General features: G+C 34.9%; 1 protein-coding gene and 1 long non-coding RNA gene across 9 annotated transcripts in view; one reads left to right on the forward strand and one right to left on the reverse strand.

Moving 5' to 3' along the window:
• Window positions 1-16,673, reverse strand: part of LOC126720911 (nudix hydrolase 7-like) — a 226,398-nt gene that overhangs the window by 182,871 nt on the left and 26,854 nt on the right. Inside the window, exons 1-8 of one of the 8 annotated variants that reach the window (XM_050423789.1) lie at window positions 16,358-16,557; window positions 16,208-16,273; window positions 8,927-9,064; window positions 8,056-8,133; window positions 7,932-7,982; window positions 7,787-7,821; window positions 7,570-7,678; window positions 6,319-6,689 (exon numbers count right to left, since the gene is read on the reverse strand). The exons of 5 other annotated variants lie outside the window; for them this stretch is intronic. In XM_050423789.1, coding sequence (XP_050279746.1) covers window positions 6,492-6,689; window positions 7,570-7,678; window positions 7,787-7,821; window positions 7,932-7,982; window positions 8,056-8,133; window positions 8,927-9,064; window positions 16,208-16,273; window positions 16,358-16,504 — 822 coding nt within the window. In that variant the 5' untranslated portion in view covers window positions 16,505-16,557 and the 3' untranslated portion in view covers window positions 6,319-6,491. Of the gene's footprint in view, window positions 1-6,318; window positions 6,690-7,569; window positions 7,679-7,786; window positions 7,822-7,931; window positions 7,983-8,055; window positions 8,134-8,926; window positions 9,065-16,207; window positions 16,274-16,357; window positions 16,562-16,673 lie in introns of those variants that run through there. 2 more of the 8 variants (XM_050423785.1, XM_050423773.1) reach the window with 2 other exon arrangements.
• Window positions 1-16,673, forward strand: part of LOC126720916 (uncharacterized) — a 72,131-nt gene that overhangs the window by 37,671 nt on the left and 17,787 nt on the right. The window contains exon 2 of the long non-coding RNA XR_007653727.1: window positions 6,902-7,034. This is a non-coding gene — a long non-coding RNA (uncharacterized LOC126720916). The remainder of the gene's footprint in view (window positions 1-6,901; window positions 7,035-16,673) is intronic.

The following is a 16,673-nucleotide window of genomic DNA, read 5'->3' on the forward strand; positions in this document are numbered from 1 at the left end:
CGGCTAGAGCTACAAAACTATGAAGATAAGTCATTATATTTTCATCTTCAAATTTATATTATTAAGTATATTTTATTTATTATCATTATGCCACTCGACTAATGTCATTATACCATTGAAATGTTATCAGCTTACTAATGCTATACGGCCGGGGCCACAAATCATATAAGGAATAAAGTGATGTTATACCATTGGAGTTAGAAACATAAGAAATAAGTCAATGTTTTCTCCATCTTTGAAATTATATTATTAAGTTTAACTCATTATTATTATACCGTTGGATGCAAGTTACTTTAATATTATCTCACTATTTAATAAACATGATCTCACTAATACTTCATTAATGAATATACATATTAATAAATCGATTTACCCCCGTTGTACATATATTATTTGGACATGAACCACCACTAGACACATATTTTTTGGAAATGAACTACCATTGGACATATATCATTTGGATATGGACCATTGCTAGACATATCTTATTATGTTGAACATGAACCATGAACCACAGCTGGATATGGACTATTGGACTCATCCCATTATTGGACATTTGATACCTAATTAATTATTTTCTAATATTGCACATCACTTAATATACATAATTATAATGTATCAACTCACCATTTAATCAAAGCTATCATACTAAGCATATTATTTATTTATTTCAACGATTATCATGATTATAAGACTTTGGGCTTTATCTATTTTGTAGGCTTAAAAATACATCAGAAGCCATTGGTCTATGCGGCCCAATGTCAAGTTCTGGGTTGAACTCCCCCAAACAAATCCGAGCTTAGCAAAGTCACACTTCCAGCAAAAGACACGTGGCTACACGCAAAAAACCGCCCCCAACAAATGGTATTGGATATTTTTATAGCTCACAGTGAATGGAATGTAGTTTCATAGTTATTTTTGGAAGCTTGGTACTAAACTATTCCTATTGTTCTTGTCATGTGGTTAATGAAATTGTTTTTGCATTAATTAAATGGAAATTCCCAAATTATAACATGTTTTGTAAAATGTTTATTATCACGAAGCTTGCATTTCCCCCACCCCTATTAATTATGCTGCTTACTAGGTTCTGTCTCATTCTATTATTTTATAAACTTTTCAAAGTAGCCAAAATTTTTTGAGATAGATTTTTGGTGGCTAACAATAATTAGACTAACTACTGATGGAGGCTGAACTTTTATGATAGCAATATTAGATGATTTACATCTTGGAGTAGGCTTGACTCATTCTTTTGTATATTATAATGGTTGTGACTTTATTCCCACTGATGGGACAAGCTGATGATATGCAATTATTTATTCAGACCTCCATTCTTTTGTGGCCAATAGTCCTTGTAATTATTGTATAGAGCTCTTACTTACTTTTGGAGTATATTTAACAGATTTATTATGATAATTCTTGATTTTAGTACTTGATATAATTTATTTGGATTGAATTGTCAAAAAAGGAGAAAACAAATATCTACAGGTACTTTTTAGATGTCTTTCTCATGCTTTGGACTCTTTTGGGTTTAAGGTGTGACAAAAAGTCTCTTCATAATCAATCTCATACTCCTGTGTAAAACCTTTTGCAAGAGGTCAGGCTTTGTAGCACTAAATGGAGCCATCAGATCAAGTCTTGGTCTTGTAGATCCACTTACAACTAACCACAGACTTCCAAGGGGGGAGAGTCACCAAATCCCAAGTATGGTTTTTGGATAATGTATTAAGTTCCTCTTTCATTGCAATCTGCCATAAAGAATCAATGGAGGCCTTACAATAGGTGTGAGACTTGTGTAGAGTAACAAAGGCAATGTAACAATGATAGTCAAATAAATGTGCAAAAATAAATCTTACCCGAGTTAAGTGACAAGGTGCAATGTATTGTGCAAGATCTTCAAGTGGAGCAAGAGTAGAAGACCCAGGCTCAAAGTTGGGTAGCTTGTCTTCAACCTATTCATCTTCCACATGTTCATTAGAGAGTGATCTAGGAGAGGCATCAAAAATATCTGATGGTTAGACAAAGAATTCTATTGGAGGATTAAGAGCAATTATAGAAGGAATATTTGGCTCATCTAAAAAAAGATTTAAGATAGGGGGTAGATAAGGAGGCACGGAAGTCAGAGAGCTTGACAAAGTCGCAATGTTCCCAAAAGACAACATTGCGAGAGATACGAAAATGGTGAGAGACAGGATCATAACACCGATATCCCTTTTGAGTTGCACAATAACCAAGAAAACAGCAAAGCCTAGATTGAGGCTCAAATCTGTTATGCTCATGTGACTGAAGAAAAATGAAACAGGCAGAACTAAAGGAGTGAAGGTGCTAATATTCTAGAGGTGACCTAAAGAAGCGCTCATATAAAGTTTGATTTTGGATGACAAGACTAGGAATGCGATTAATAACATGAACAATATGAAGAGCGGCTTCATCCTAAAAAGGAGTAAGAACTTTGGCAGAGAGGAGGAGAGGACAAATAATGTCAAGAATATGATGAAGTTTTCATTTGGATCTACCATTTTGCTGAGAGGTACCTAGACAAGTTAGTTGATGAATAGTGCTATAAGAATGCAAAATAGCTTGGAAAGCATATTGAGTGTTTTCAAGAGCATTATCGGTTTGAAAAATTTTGATGCGTTTGGAAAATTGAGTTTCAACCATTTTTGCGAAGTTACAATATACTTGTAACAATTCAGAACAAGGTTTCACATGAAAAACTCAGCTATAGTGAGAATAATCATCAGCAAAGAACAAAATATCGAGATTCACCAATACTAAAGATAGAGGAAGGCCCCTAGACATCAGAATGAATTAAGTCAAAGATATTAGTAGACATTGATTTAGTAGTATTGAAAAAGCAAAGCTGGTTGTTTTCCTAACTAACATGAAATACAATCAAAATTTTCTTTGGACACTGAATTTAACAACCTCTAGAAGCCAAGTGTTGTACCCAAGAAAAAGATGTGCGACCAAGTCGGGCATACCAAAGTGCAAGGGAAGAAATAGAAGAAACTGCAACAACAACAAATGTAGGAGCAACATGTGGAAGACGAAGATTGACCACGGAAAACATACGCCCAACTCTAAGACTGTTCCCAAGCTCCTGTCCCGTCCTCGGATCTTACATAGTACACCCAGAATAATCAAAGGTAATATGATAACCTAACTCAGTTAATTGTCCCACAGAAAATAAATTGTAAGAAAGTTTGGTAACATTAAAGAACCCAAGAACCGAGAGTTTGGAGGTCGAGATAGAACCTATATTATTAACAAACATTGTGAAATCATTTGCTGTGCAAATATTAAGAGGGTGTGGTGCAAGTTCAAGTTGAGAAAATAAGGACAAGTGAAGTATCATCTGATTGCAACAAGCAGAATCCACATGCCAAGAGGAAAGAGACATACAGATAAAACTTAGAGAGAAGAGGAAAAAGATGCGTTACCAACCATATGAATGGTATTAGTGATGATGTTTTAAAGGTCAACTATGAAAATGGTGATAGTGGATCCAGAAGACTTCGTGGAGATGGCAGCCATTGGTTAGATACTCTCAGTGTTAGTAATGTTAGTAGTGGAAATGGAAGCAGCTGATTTGTTGTGATTATAGCAAGTCTCAATATTATGGCCAACACATTTGCAAAAACGTTTGTTGGATTGTCAATAACGATTGTTGCAGTAAGAAGAAGATCTATTCTTGTTCTTCATTTAGAAGCAAAATATGCAAAAATGGACTGCAAAAATGAAATCTATGCAAAAAATTGAATAAGGAGCACCTAGACTACAAAAAGTGACCTCCGATAGAAAGTCCATGATTAACCATCAAAGAAGTCAACATTCAGCACCAGTAAAGTCAATGCTAGTCAAGTCAACATCGACTGGTCAACACTGACGTAAACAGATGACATCAGCAAGGCCTGGAGATGATGTAAGTAGATGATGTCAGGACGATGTGAGCAGGAATCTAGAAGATGACATTAGCTAGGGTTGATGTGGCACAGATGATGTTACGGATGATGTCAATAGGGATCAAGTGTAGGTGCGTATGGCGCGTGGGCATGTGATCACGATGCAGAATCTTTTGGAGGCGTGTGGGGGGCATGTGAAGGCTCCAAAGACAACAAGATTTCCATGGTTCAGTAGATTGACAGAACTCGATCACAATGATACTTGCAAAAGTCAATCAAAGTAAGATTCTTGGCGGCAATGATTTTTGGCAGTGGTCTTCTAGGTGTGAGACTCCTCAACGATGGTGGTTGCAAGTCCCGAACCAGAGACAAATATTGAGATGCGTCAGATGTTCAACGACGAATGGCTGCAGCAACAGTTGTGACGACGGAAGCAATTATGAGTCTGGAGTAACACCAAAAAGAGATAAGACTACTAAGAAAAAGGCAGAGCAATGACTTTGATACCATGTTAGAAATATTGAATGAATGTATTGTATTTTTCAAGTAATAAAATATACATGAGTGTCTTTATATAGGAGGCAAAGTGTGAAGTACAAGTATGTGTGCTATACAAATAAATAAGGTGAACTTAAGATCCACAACCTATTACACGTTAACAATGTGACAACTTAATTTTTATTAAAATAAAAAAATGTATTTTTAGGGACATAAAATTGAATGTATTCTATACATACATTGGAAGACATATCGCATAAACAAACAAAACATTGAATCTTTCTTAAAACAATGTGCATAAATAAATATCAAATTACATCTTTATTATTCATAAAAGATAAAAATTAAAACAAATTATATCTTTATTGACTCATTCTTGTAAAGAAATCCACATTTTTAGGTATTACACAATTAAGAATTGTACACTAAGTATGGTATTCTATAAAGTATGACTAACCCTTCAAGGGTTTCTATCATGGTATTGTGCACATCAAATATGACTTTATACATTTGATTATGAAGTGACAAGGTGTTTCATATCTTGACTATTGAAGTAGAGGTAGCTTGTTTTGCTAGAGCCTGCAGCTGTAGCCAATGGATAAACAAGGTGAACTTAAGATCCATAGCCTATTACACTAGGGATGACAATTTTTGCCCGACCCATGGGTATCCGGCCTGGCCCGACCCTAATGGGTCGGGTTTTACCCGATCCGATTACGAATAGGGTCGGGTATAGGTTTTTTTTTTAAAACTCGAAACGAGTCCGGGTTTTATCAAAAAAATCCGAAACCTGACCCGAAACCCGATCCGGATATAACCCGATTGAAATTACAAAAAAAGCCCCTATATATATATATATATATAGCTATAACAAACCCTAGCCCCTTATTTGTTCAGCAGCAGCTCACGCCTCCCTCACAGGGCCTCACCCTTATAGAAGCACACTCAAGCTCTCATTCTCACCTCATCCATCCTCACAGTCACAGCCGCCGCCTCCCTCAAACCATCACTATCATAGTCTCATGGTCTTACCCACCGCATGGTCGTCGCCCCCTCAAGCACTCACTCTCACCCACCCTCACGGCCTCACTCTTACTCAGCCATTCCTCCTCCATGCGTTTCCATGTCCACCCCGTCGTCGACGCTAAGCCAACATTCCTCCCTCTCTGATCTGTCACCGCTCACCATAAGACCATAAGAGTGAAATTTCCTGGGTTTGCCAAGCCAACGTCCACCTCTCTGGGTTCATTCCCCAAATTTTTTTTTGGGGTTAATTTCCTAATTCTTATATGATTTCTGGTATTGGGTTGGGTTGTATAGTTTTTGGTTTGATAATTGATAAATTCTGTAATTTTTTTTTTTTTTTTTGTGATTTGTGATGTGGAGTGTGGAAAATGAAAGCATGGGTCTTGTGATCTGTTTCTAGCTTACCATGCATTAATGAAAATGGCTTGGCTATGATTTGTAATTTTGTGATTTTTGATGTGAAGCCTGGAATTTTTTTATTTTTTTAATTTTAATTAGGTCAAGGTTTAGGGCCTTTAGATTGGACCCTGAAGAGGGACCGCTGGACAGGGACCGTGGGGCCCAGTTGGGGCGGGTCTGGGCCCTGGAAAAAAACCCGGTTAGTAAACGGGCCGGGTTTAGGCCGTGGGTCTTGGCCCATGGGTTGGGTCCAGGTATGTAAAAACCCGGCCCAAACCCAACCCATTGCCATTCCTATATTACACGTTAACAATGTGAAAACTTAATTTTTATTAAAATAAAAATTTGTATTTTTAGGGACATAAAATTGAATGTATTCTATACATACATTAAAAGATATATCGCATAAACAAACAAAACATTGAATCTTTCTTAAGACAATGTGCATAAATAAATATCAAATTACGTCTTTATTATTCATAAAAGATAAAAATAAAAACAAATTATATCTTTATTGACTCATTCTGTTGTAAAGAAATCCACATTTTTAGGTAATTACACAATTAAGAATTGTACACTAAGTATGGCATTCTATACAGTATGACTAAACCTTCAAGGGTTTCTATCATGGTATTGTGCACATCAAATATGACTTTATACATTTGATTATGAAGTGACAAGGTGTTTCATATCTTGACTATTGAAGTAAAGGTAGCTAGTTTTGCCAGAGTTTGTAGCTGTAGCCAATGGAGAAAAACCAGCATAGTTCTTTTCTGACTTTGATAAGCATATTTTGGCAACATAATTGAAGAGCTCTTGTTTTTGGTTAAAAGGTTGGGCCGCATAGTCCTCAATTGGCATCCACTAGAGAATTGGAAAAGAAAAAAAGGAACAGAAGAAAACCATGTTACCATATTTAAGTAATTCTAGAAGACCCAATATGAATCCAAATTTCATGATTTTCCATTTACATTAATATTAAGTTATGCCATGTCAAACCAAAATGGGAAAATAGGAGATAAGCCACTTAATTCCTGCTAAACCAAGGGTGCAATAAAGTAGACAGAGGAGGCAAGTTAATGTCTTCTGCCACCAAATGCACATGAATAGTAAGAATTTTCACCTTTAATGGTTTTTAATTGGCTCTAAATGTGTTTCAAGTTTAAATTGAAAAGGCATATTGCATCAAAGATACATGGATAAGAGGAGGTTTTTTCAAGAACTGGAGATGTGAAATAGTTCATGCTAGTCAGGGCCATAAATGTAAAAGATTTCACTAAATATCTTTTGAATTAAGATTAAGCACAAATGGAGTCATCATAAAAGTACTAAATCCAACTCGCCGGCCTTGTTTAAGAAGCTTCCAATAGGACTTATATCAACTAGAACCTGTCTAGGCACATGCTGGAAAGAACACATTATTCTGATGCTCTAATACTGACACAAGCCTTGTTGACACAATTGATTTTCCTTATGTAAATTATTTTCTTTTGTCAAATACGAACATGAATTAGATTGGATATTATGGTGTTGCATCTGGCTACGATTTTGAAAACTTATTTCAAAGAGTAAACAAGAAGCTAGTATGAATGACAAAATTTAGAAAATTGTTTGCTTATTTCCACAGTGAAGCTTGTCCAATATCGTTTTTTAGCAAAACTAATCCAATTTGATTCTTAAATCCCTAATCCAAGTTTGTGAAAAGTATAACAGCATTTGTGGTATTATTGCATTCGAAAAGTACCTGTGCTGCTTCAATCTCTAAATTTTGCTTCTCAATGTGGAAGGTACGCGGTTTTAACATGCAAATAAAGAGCAAATCTGATTTGCCAAAGAATGACTTGTGGCTTTGCCTATATTGTGTGAGAGGGAGATATAAGAATGAAACCAAAAGTAAAAGGAGATTGAGGAACATGCAAATTATATTGAAAGCAATCAATTTAATAAGGCGATTTTCTGACCTGAATGCTAAAACTTCTACAAACTCCGTGTCAATCTAAAACAAAATAAAAGCAATGGTCTTAGATTTACATTGTCATGTGTAAACCTACATGTATGTAAATATCACACTCATATGAATCCACAAATAATGTTTTTATTACTTACTCCTGTCTCTTCTTTGACTTCCCTAACTGCAGCTGTACAAATATCCTCACCCTATGTATGGAAAATTATCAAAGGTCAGCACTTCCAAAAATTTTCTAAAGAATGGCACTCAAGGTATACTCACTTCATCAACAACCCCAGTAGGAAGCTTCCACACGCCTGTTCCTTTGAAATATCCACTATTCTCCTGAACTACAAGCACCTACAATAAGATAAATTCAATTTTTGTAATCAGATATATTGAAACATCACAGCAAGCTCATATTTAATTTTTGGTGTTAAAGAATTGGGATAGTCAAGTCAAAGACACTGGAGCAAGTTGTTTTGCATAAAAGAAACAGCTACATGAAGTATTAACAAAGCATCTTATAAATTATAAGAAGCTCAAACCCAGATAATATGATACCCCAGATTTTCTGGATTGGTATTGGACTGAATATAATTGTGGGTTGGTTGAGTCTCACATTGGGCATGTATTAAGTTGATTAGGAGTAGTCCAATTTTAAACTTGTCAAGTCCTTTTAAGATGTACTATAGAAGTGACTAACACTTTCCTTTGGTTGTGAAAAATGAAGCCAATCATTTGATCCATGTTGTATTCTTTTCTAATAACAACTATCATTATTACTGTTTGACATTTCAAATCATATATATGTATACATATATATATATATATATATAGGGTCATGCTAACGAGTGCCCTTAGGACACTGGTTAAAAATTCAGTTAAAGAAAATTTTTATGGGAAAAGAAAAAGAAGCAATTAATGTTTTGACAGCTTTTTTCAATTCCCATAAAAGTGATGTCAAAACTTTCTTTAATTAGATTTTTAACCAGCGCTCCAAAGGCACTCGTTAGCATTTCTCATATATATATATATATATATCTAATAACTGTTGGAAAAGCAAGAGCAAAACCACAATTCCCAAATCAGTGCCTCTTCCTTGATGTAATTAATGGTAAGGGAAAGCCAGAAATTAATCCAAAAGACATACCTCTCTCTTACTATTCATAACAAAAGCACCAACACCCACTCGATGTGAAGCATTTGCAGGAATAGTATCCGCAGTTTTAGGAAGCCAACATACAAGCATTAAATAATCTGGTTCGGCATGGTGATACCGAAATCCTTCCTATAACATGAGCAAATAAGATTATGAAGCATGATTTAGAAAGACTACACACCTATTTTTGGTGCATTTTAATACAAAATTAATAAGTAGATGGTTAAATTTCTTATGTTATACCAATTATTTAGTTTAAATTGGAATGCAAAATAAAAAGGTGTAATAGCTAAGAGGGGGAGAAAAAGATTTTTCATTTAGTATTATTTATATGAGAAATGCTATGTTCACAATATACAACATTTTCACAACAAATTCTATGTGACAGGTTGTTATGGGTTGTTTTTGGAAAGCAAAAAAGTAATTTCAATGGAAAGTTCAAATTAGAACAAATAACAACTAACCACCTATGATTTATTGTAAAAATATTATGGATGTAATAGCTTTTTTTTATTTATATTTGCAAGTGAATTGTACTTTTATGATTTAGGTCTACCAGTTTCATTTTATTAGGTTATTACTATTTTAATATTTGGAAGTAAGATTATTTTTGTAATAAGGCAATTAGGGTTTCTTACGCTAATTAAAACTAGGATTTGTACTCCTTTCAGAGATAGTTGATATTTTGATGAATGATAAAAAATAAAAATAAAAATGGCCATTGGTATCTATAGTCAGGTGCATGTTGGGAAATTGCCTCAAATTTCATTTATGACTTGGAAAGTCAATTAAGTTTCCTAGTTGAAGAAGGAAATTTCAAATTGGGTTTCCTTTGTGTGGAAGGAAATATCATTTCTTAGTATGGAATGAAAGTCTATTCATTGTTAAAGGAGTAATATGTTCCTAGTCTAAGAGGGAATAGGAAAAGAAGTCTTATAAATAGACAATACTACAAAGAATTTTATGACTTTGGCCCAAGGGTCTTCCTTATGGGGAGAGGGAAAATAGAGCGTGAAATCGAGAGAGAGAAAAGGGTTTTCGGCATGCCGCCTTAGAGGAGATGGCTAAAGAAGAGAGAGCAAAGGGTTGTCGACTTTGAGAAGATAGCTAAGGAGGAGAGAGCAAAATGTTATCGCCTTCGTGAGACACTCAAGGAGAGTGTATGTGAAAGCAAAGAAAAATAAGAGAAATTTTTCTTTAGCCGTGAGACATACACAAGAAATATTGTATATTGATTTGATAATAGTGAAACTGGTTTGGAGTTTCTCTAGTGCTTTTTTTCCCTTTAAGGAGAAAAGGTTTTCTACGTAAATATTTATATTTTTGTGTGCGATTGCTATTTTGAATTGATAATATTGATGGTAATATTATTTGGGACGTAATAGTGGTATCAAAGCATGGTTGATTTAGAGGATGGCTTTTTGTGTGAATTAAGATGGAAGAGAAGGGATTGCTTTAACTAAGGTGGAGTTATCCTAAGAGAAAAGAAGACAGTTGAAGACAATCGACGGAATTTGAGTCAAGATACAAATTGTTAGGAAATTGCCTCAAATTCCAATTGTGATTTGAAAAATCAATTAGGTTTCCTAGTTGAAGATGGAAAATTTAATTTGGTTTTCCTTTGTGTGGAAGGAAAGACTATTCATTTGTGTGGGATGAAAGTTTATTTCTTATTAAAGAAGTAATGTGTCCTTAGTCTAAGAGAGAATATGAAAAGAAGTCTTCTAAATAGATCATGCTACAAAGAATTTGATGGCTTTAACCCAAGGGTCCTCCCTATGGGGAGAGGAAAAATAGAGTGTGAAATCAAGAGAGAAAAAAGGGATTTTCAGTTGGGAGTAATCAAGGAGGAGAGAGTAAAGAGTTGCCGCCTTCGAGAATATAGCAAAGGAAGATAAAGCAAAGGGTTGTCGCCTTAGAGGAAATATAGCTAACGAAAAGAGAGCAAAGGGTTGCCGCCTTTGAAGAGATAGCCAAGGAAGAGAGAGAGTAAAGTGTTGTCACATTCGTAAAATACAAAGAGAATGTATGTGAGAGCAAAAAAAAAAAAAAAAAAAAACAAGGGAGATTCTTCTTTAACCATGGGACATACACAAGAAATGTTGTAATTGATTCAGAGTTTCTTCCGTTGTTTTTTTCCCTTCAAAGAGATAGGATTTTTCAAGTAAATATTTGTGTTTTTGTGTGTCATTGCTATTTGAAATTCATAATATTAATGATAATATTATTCGGGACCAAACAATGCCGACTCCAATTCAATCCACCAACTCCTACGTCATAATTCTCTATTTTCCCAACTATTCAATTGTTTTGGATGTCCTAAGCATCGCCATCACTGCAGCCAATCCAAGACTAGAAGAAGAAAAAAAAAAATTCCCTAGCTATGTTTCTCAACCCATCAACCCATCAATCCACAATAACCCACACAGAACGAAGAAAAAAAAAAAAAAAAAAACCCACAACTTTCAGACCCACCATGACAAGAAATTATAAGGTACATATGATGAACAAGTAATATGGTCCACCATTCCACTAAAAAACTTCTACTTATTTAAAATTGTTGGTTAGATAATTTTTTTAAACAGAAATTAATTACTGACTCAGCAATTTTAAACAAATGAAAGTTTTTTAATGAAATAGTGGACAAATGACGTAATCCCCTGGAAGACCCTATAATTTTTCCACCGTGACCTACATACAGATCCCGACTACAGTAACCCGAAACACGCACACACATAAAAGCCGCTGCACATACATATACTGGGACTAAAGCTTCGTTTTGTTGTTGCTAATCCACACCTGACCCGTAACCGGGGTCTTCTAGTCATTAAAAAGAAAGAAAAAAAAAGTTTGAAGTTTATGGAACCGTGCACTAGAGAAAGCCCAGCCCGCAAATAACCAGTCTAAGTAAGGCCCATTACAAGGCCCAGGCTCTCTTCATAATTCCTATCTTTGGTGGACTCAAATTAATTTTTAGAGTTATCTTTAGCTTCCTACCAAAAAAAGATAAAAATAAAAAGCCTACTACCACTCAGTCAGCCTATTAGACAAGTCACTTATTAGCCACATCGTTAGTCAGAGCACAGCATCATTTAGCCAACAACTCAGGTTCTTGTAACAGTTTTATTGTTTGGGACTTGTTATTTTGTATTAGAGCATCAGCATCAGGAAATGCTACTCTATTATATTTTACCATTTTAAAATGTCACTTTATTACTTATACCATACTATTTTACAATATCTTTAGCATTCCAAAACTCTATTTTATTAAAATATTATTTTTTTAATCTTTCTTTATTATTTTTTTCTAACCGTCACTTTTTTTTCAAATTTTGGTATGATTCAATTTTCCTGGGCTTTCCAACAGTATTTTTTTTCCTCTCTTTCTCCCTCAACCTCTAGCACTATTTCAACACACAAAGCCATACACACAGACCCATGATACACCGATCAACCTATCCAAACCCATCACCACACACACAGAGCCACACACACACACAAACACAAACCATCAAACCATCAACAAAGCCACACACACAAACCATCAAACCAGTAGGAGCCAACAACGGCCACCACACCCACCACCCAAGCCACCGATTAGAAACCCATGCTGTCGATTTGAAACCCACCAAAGCAAACCCATTCAAAAAAAATTATCACCAAAGCCATCATCGGAGCTACCGATGATCAACCCAACCAATCCACCCACCGATCAACAGATCCACCGTTTCAAACCCACCATCAACCGATCCCAACCCACCGATCCAAACCCAGCTCGCCGATCCACGATGAGAGATGAGAGAGAGGCCGTGTGAAGTTTCAGCGATGGAGATGGGTGAGGGTGAATCGGTTGAGATGGGTAAGGGTGAATCGGGTGAGAGAATTTCGGAGATGGAGATGGGTGAGAAATTTCAGAGATGGCGATGAAGCTTCAGAGATGGGAGAGCAAATAGAGAAACAGAGAAGGAAGAGAGAGGAGAGAATAGAAATAATGTGTTGATGAGAGAGAAATTTTGGGGAAAAACATCATAAAATATTCCTTTTTTTTTACAATATTGCTACAATGCAATTCTATGTTTAGAATTGCACTGTAGCAACATTGCAAAAAAATTTGCAATATTGTTGTTTACAATTCTTTGATGCAAGAGTTTTTGGGGCTGCAAATGTCAAATTCTCCTTACATTTGGCATTTGCATTCCCCAATGCTAATGCTCTTAAGAGCAATCCCAATGCATTAAAAATGCTAAATATTATTTTTTAACATTTTTAACACCTCAAATCATAAAAATATACTTACAATAAAGACGTTAAATACTAAATAATTTAGTATTTATCTACAATGAGCTACTATTGATAACAGCTCACGGTAGCATAATTGTTAAAAAAAAAAAGTATTTTTTTATTCTCACGTCACTTTCTTTCTCACACTCTCCAGGTCTCTTTTTCTTTTTCTCTCGTTGCCTCTCTATCCTCTCTGTCTCCCTTTTTCTCTATACTCTTTGTCTCCCTCTTTCTCACAGTGACGGCCTGCCACGCCGGAGCCACCGTGGATCGCACTTTTCAAGATCCCCTTAGCCCACCCTGTCTCCGCTTGCAGAATCCTCTCAGGCAAAACCATCAACAGATGGTTGCTGATACTCAACTCAATCAGCAAGCCTCCACAACGGGTAAAGAAGGTGAGGTTGTCCACCATGATTACGACGGCTGAGTTATTTTGTGGTTGTGGGTGTGGGTTGATCTGGTCTAGGTCGTAGAATCGAATCTGGGTTGTGGGTGGGTTTCGGCAGCCTTGAGTGGTTTTATGGTCGTGGGTGTGAGTTGATTGGGGTGGCTTTGGCTTATAGGTGTGGGTTGATTGATTTGGGGGTTGGTTGTTGTGGGTTGTGCCGTGGGTTGAGGCCGTGGGTTGCTGGGTGTGAAATCTTTCTCTGGTGTGCCACGGTTGATTGATTCGATGATTGGTTGTGGGTTTGTCGTGGGTGATGACATTGAGTGGATGGTGGATGTGGATGGTGGTGGCCAAGAGGGGAGGGGGGGGTGGTTGGATGTTTTTGCTTGGAGAAGAGAGAGACACAGAAAGAGAGAGAAAGAGATGTCTCATGAATAATAAAAAAGAATTATAAATAATAAATATATAATACTTTAATGAAGTGGTAAAAAAAAAAAAATCTTTGATGATGAGTGTGTTATAAAGTGAAATGTTAAAATAGTTAAAGTAATGTTTTGAGATACTAAATGTTATAGTTTTTTTACATATTTGATGTGAATGTTTTAGGATTTAGGTATTGCATAGGCAACAATTCACCTACTTTCTCTCACAAATTTTTTCACTTTTCACAATTTTAACTTTCACTTTTTATTTCTCTTCAATTTTTTCTTAACCTTTTTTAATCAATAGTTGAGATTGAAAGTTACTTTTTGCAACTATCAATCTCGACCATTCATAGTAATTACATTAGGTGTAATACCTCTATATCCATTCTAGAGTATCATGGTAATGAGAAGCATCTTATTTTGATGGTTGTAAAAATAGTCCATTGGATTTTGTCAACTAGAAATATCGAATGAATCAATTCTTTGAGCAAGCATATTTTGTGGATAACATAAAAATTGGGTATGCAAAGTTGAAGTTAAAAGAAGGAACACAAATGTTTTGGGAGGATCTTGAATATATGCACTTTATAAATTATGAATCTCCCATTGCTACCTAAAATATGAAAAAAAAAAAAATATATATATATATATATATAGTTGTGATGAATATTTGTCACCATACATTTGAACTCGTATCTACTCCAATCCTAGTGTGCTAATTTTCAAGATTGAAGTGATAGTATGAGGAAATTGAATAGCTAGCCAATTGCATGTTTTGAAGAAAATATGATGAATTCTTATCCCATTTCACATCCTTAATGCACTATTGAACAATCTACCTTTCGTCAAGACTTCAAAGAATTAAAGGGATTATCTAAAAAGCTCATGAAAGTGTTCAAGACTTGGTTGGTTAGGTGAAGAAAGTGAAAACTCAAACTGATGAGATTTTGGTAATGGAGAAATATCAAGTAACACTACCTAATAAAGCACAAGCACCAACAAGTGTTGCATTAACATGTATGCAACAAGATAAACCAATTGAAGAGTGGCAAGATAAAGAAAAGATTCCACAAGAGGATAAAATCTAATGTGAAAGTTGAAGTTGTTGAATATGCTAGTGATCAACTCTCCATAGTGCTCAAAGATCTACAACTTGGTGAAGTTGAAAGGATTGATAATATATTGTTTTCAATGGTTCAAGATGGGATTGTGCTTATTCCATACATTGATTTTGTAATTTCATAAGAGTTTGATGTGGTGTAATGCAAGATTTTTCTTTTCTATGTGCTCCTTAAGGTGATTCCAGACTTGAAATAAGTGTTACTTGTTAGTGTCTTAATCCTTCAATGCTTTAAAATTCAAGGTCAAGTTTTATCCAACAAGAGGAGAATGATGTAGGAAACGCAAGAAGATTTTATTTAGTATTATATATTTATGTTTGCTAGGAGTTTGTTTTTAGAAAAGAAAAAAGAGTTTTTATGAAAGAGATTCAATTATATATTTGTGAAAAATATATGCATTTAAATGCTGTTAAAGTTAGTTATATATAGCAGAAATGAATATTAAAAGTAAGAAAAAAAAAAAAAAAAAAAAAAAAAAAAAAAAAAAAAAAAAGAGACATTGGTATTTTCAATAAATCTTCATAACTCATTAGATTTTTTTTTTTTTTTTTTTTAATATCAAGGGGGGCGATTAAGTAAAATTGTATTTAACATAAAGAATTTATTATTAAAATAGAGGGGGAGGGGAAAAATCAAGGAGGCTTAGCCCAACCCATCGTTGCATATCATATATAATGAGCATGTGTTCAACTTTATGCTTTACTAATAACATTTTATTGTGTATTTGTTTGACTTTCCTTATAAAATAACAAAATTTTAATTTAAAAAAATTAAACAAATGGCATATCATAATTAAGGGATAATTAATGGAGCATAAAATAAAAAACAAAAAAGTGGGACAGACAGGTGATTTGTATTCTCACGTAATATATACTTAATTATGTTTGGGCAAAGAAGGTTATTTCTTTGATTGAGCTTTCGGCTAAGGCGTCAGTGTAGAATTAAAATATACAATGATTTAGTTGGACCATTTTATCTTGGAGGGAACATGCCAACTAGTTTTACATTCTAAGAATGTTCATAAGTCAGTTTATAAACATTGGAAACTTATACATACCTTAACTGCAGCTTCAACAAGATTTACATGTTCGATGGGCAATTTGATCCATACAGCTCTCTTCCCCTGCAAATTACATCCCAACTTCATAAAATTACAGGAGCAAAGCAACTTCATAAAATAAACCGATAAGATTAAAATAACATATACCTGTTGCCTCCAGTGTAACATTGAAGCTCTAAGCAAAGGAGAAAAGACCTCAGAATCCATAGGCTTCTCAATGTTCACTACAACTCCTCCATATAAATCATTTACAGAACTTAGTAGCTCGACTTGTTGAACTCTTTGTTGAGACATGACTTGTTTCTCTATTGATATGGAACTTGTTGAAATCGTCCTGCTTCTGACAAGGAAAATCTATCTCCTGAACAAATAACAAAAAAGAAAGGAATCATGCACCTAGTTGTGCTGAAGAGTTTATCCAGCAGTAAACAACTTATCGCAAACGTAGTTGAACAAATATTAC

The sequence above is a fragment of the Quercus robur genome, chromosome 4 (genome assembly GCF_932294415.1).
Source record: "Quercus robur chromosome 4, dhQueRobu3.1, whole genome shotgun sequence".
NCBI lineage: Eukaryota > Viridiplantae > Streptophyta > Magnoliopsida > Fagales > Fagaceae > Quercus > Quercus robur.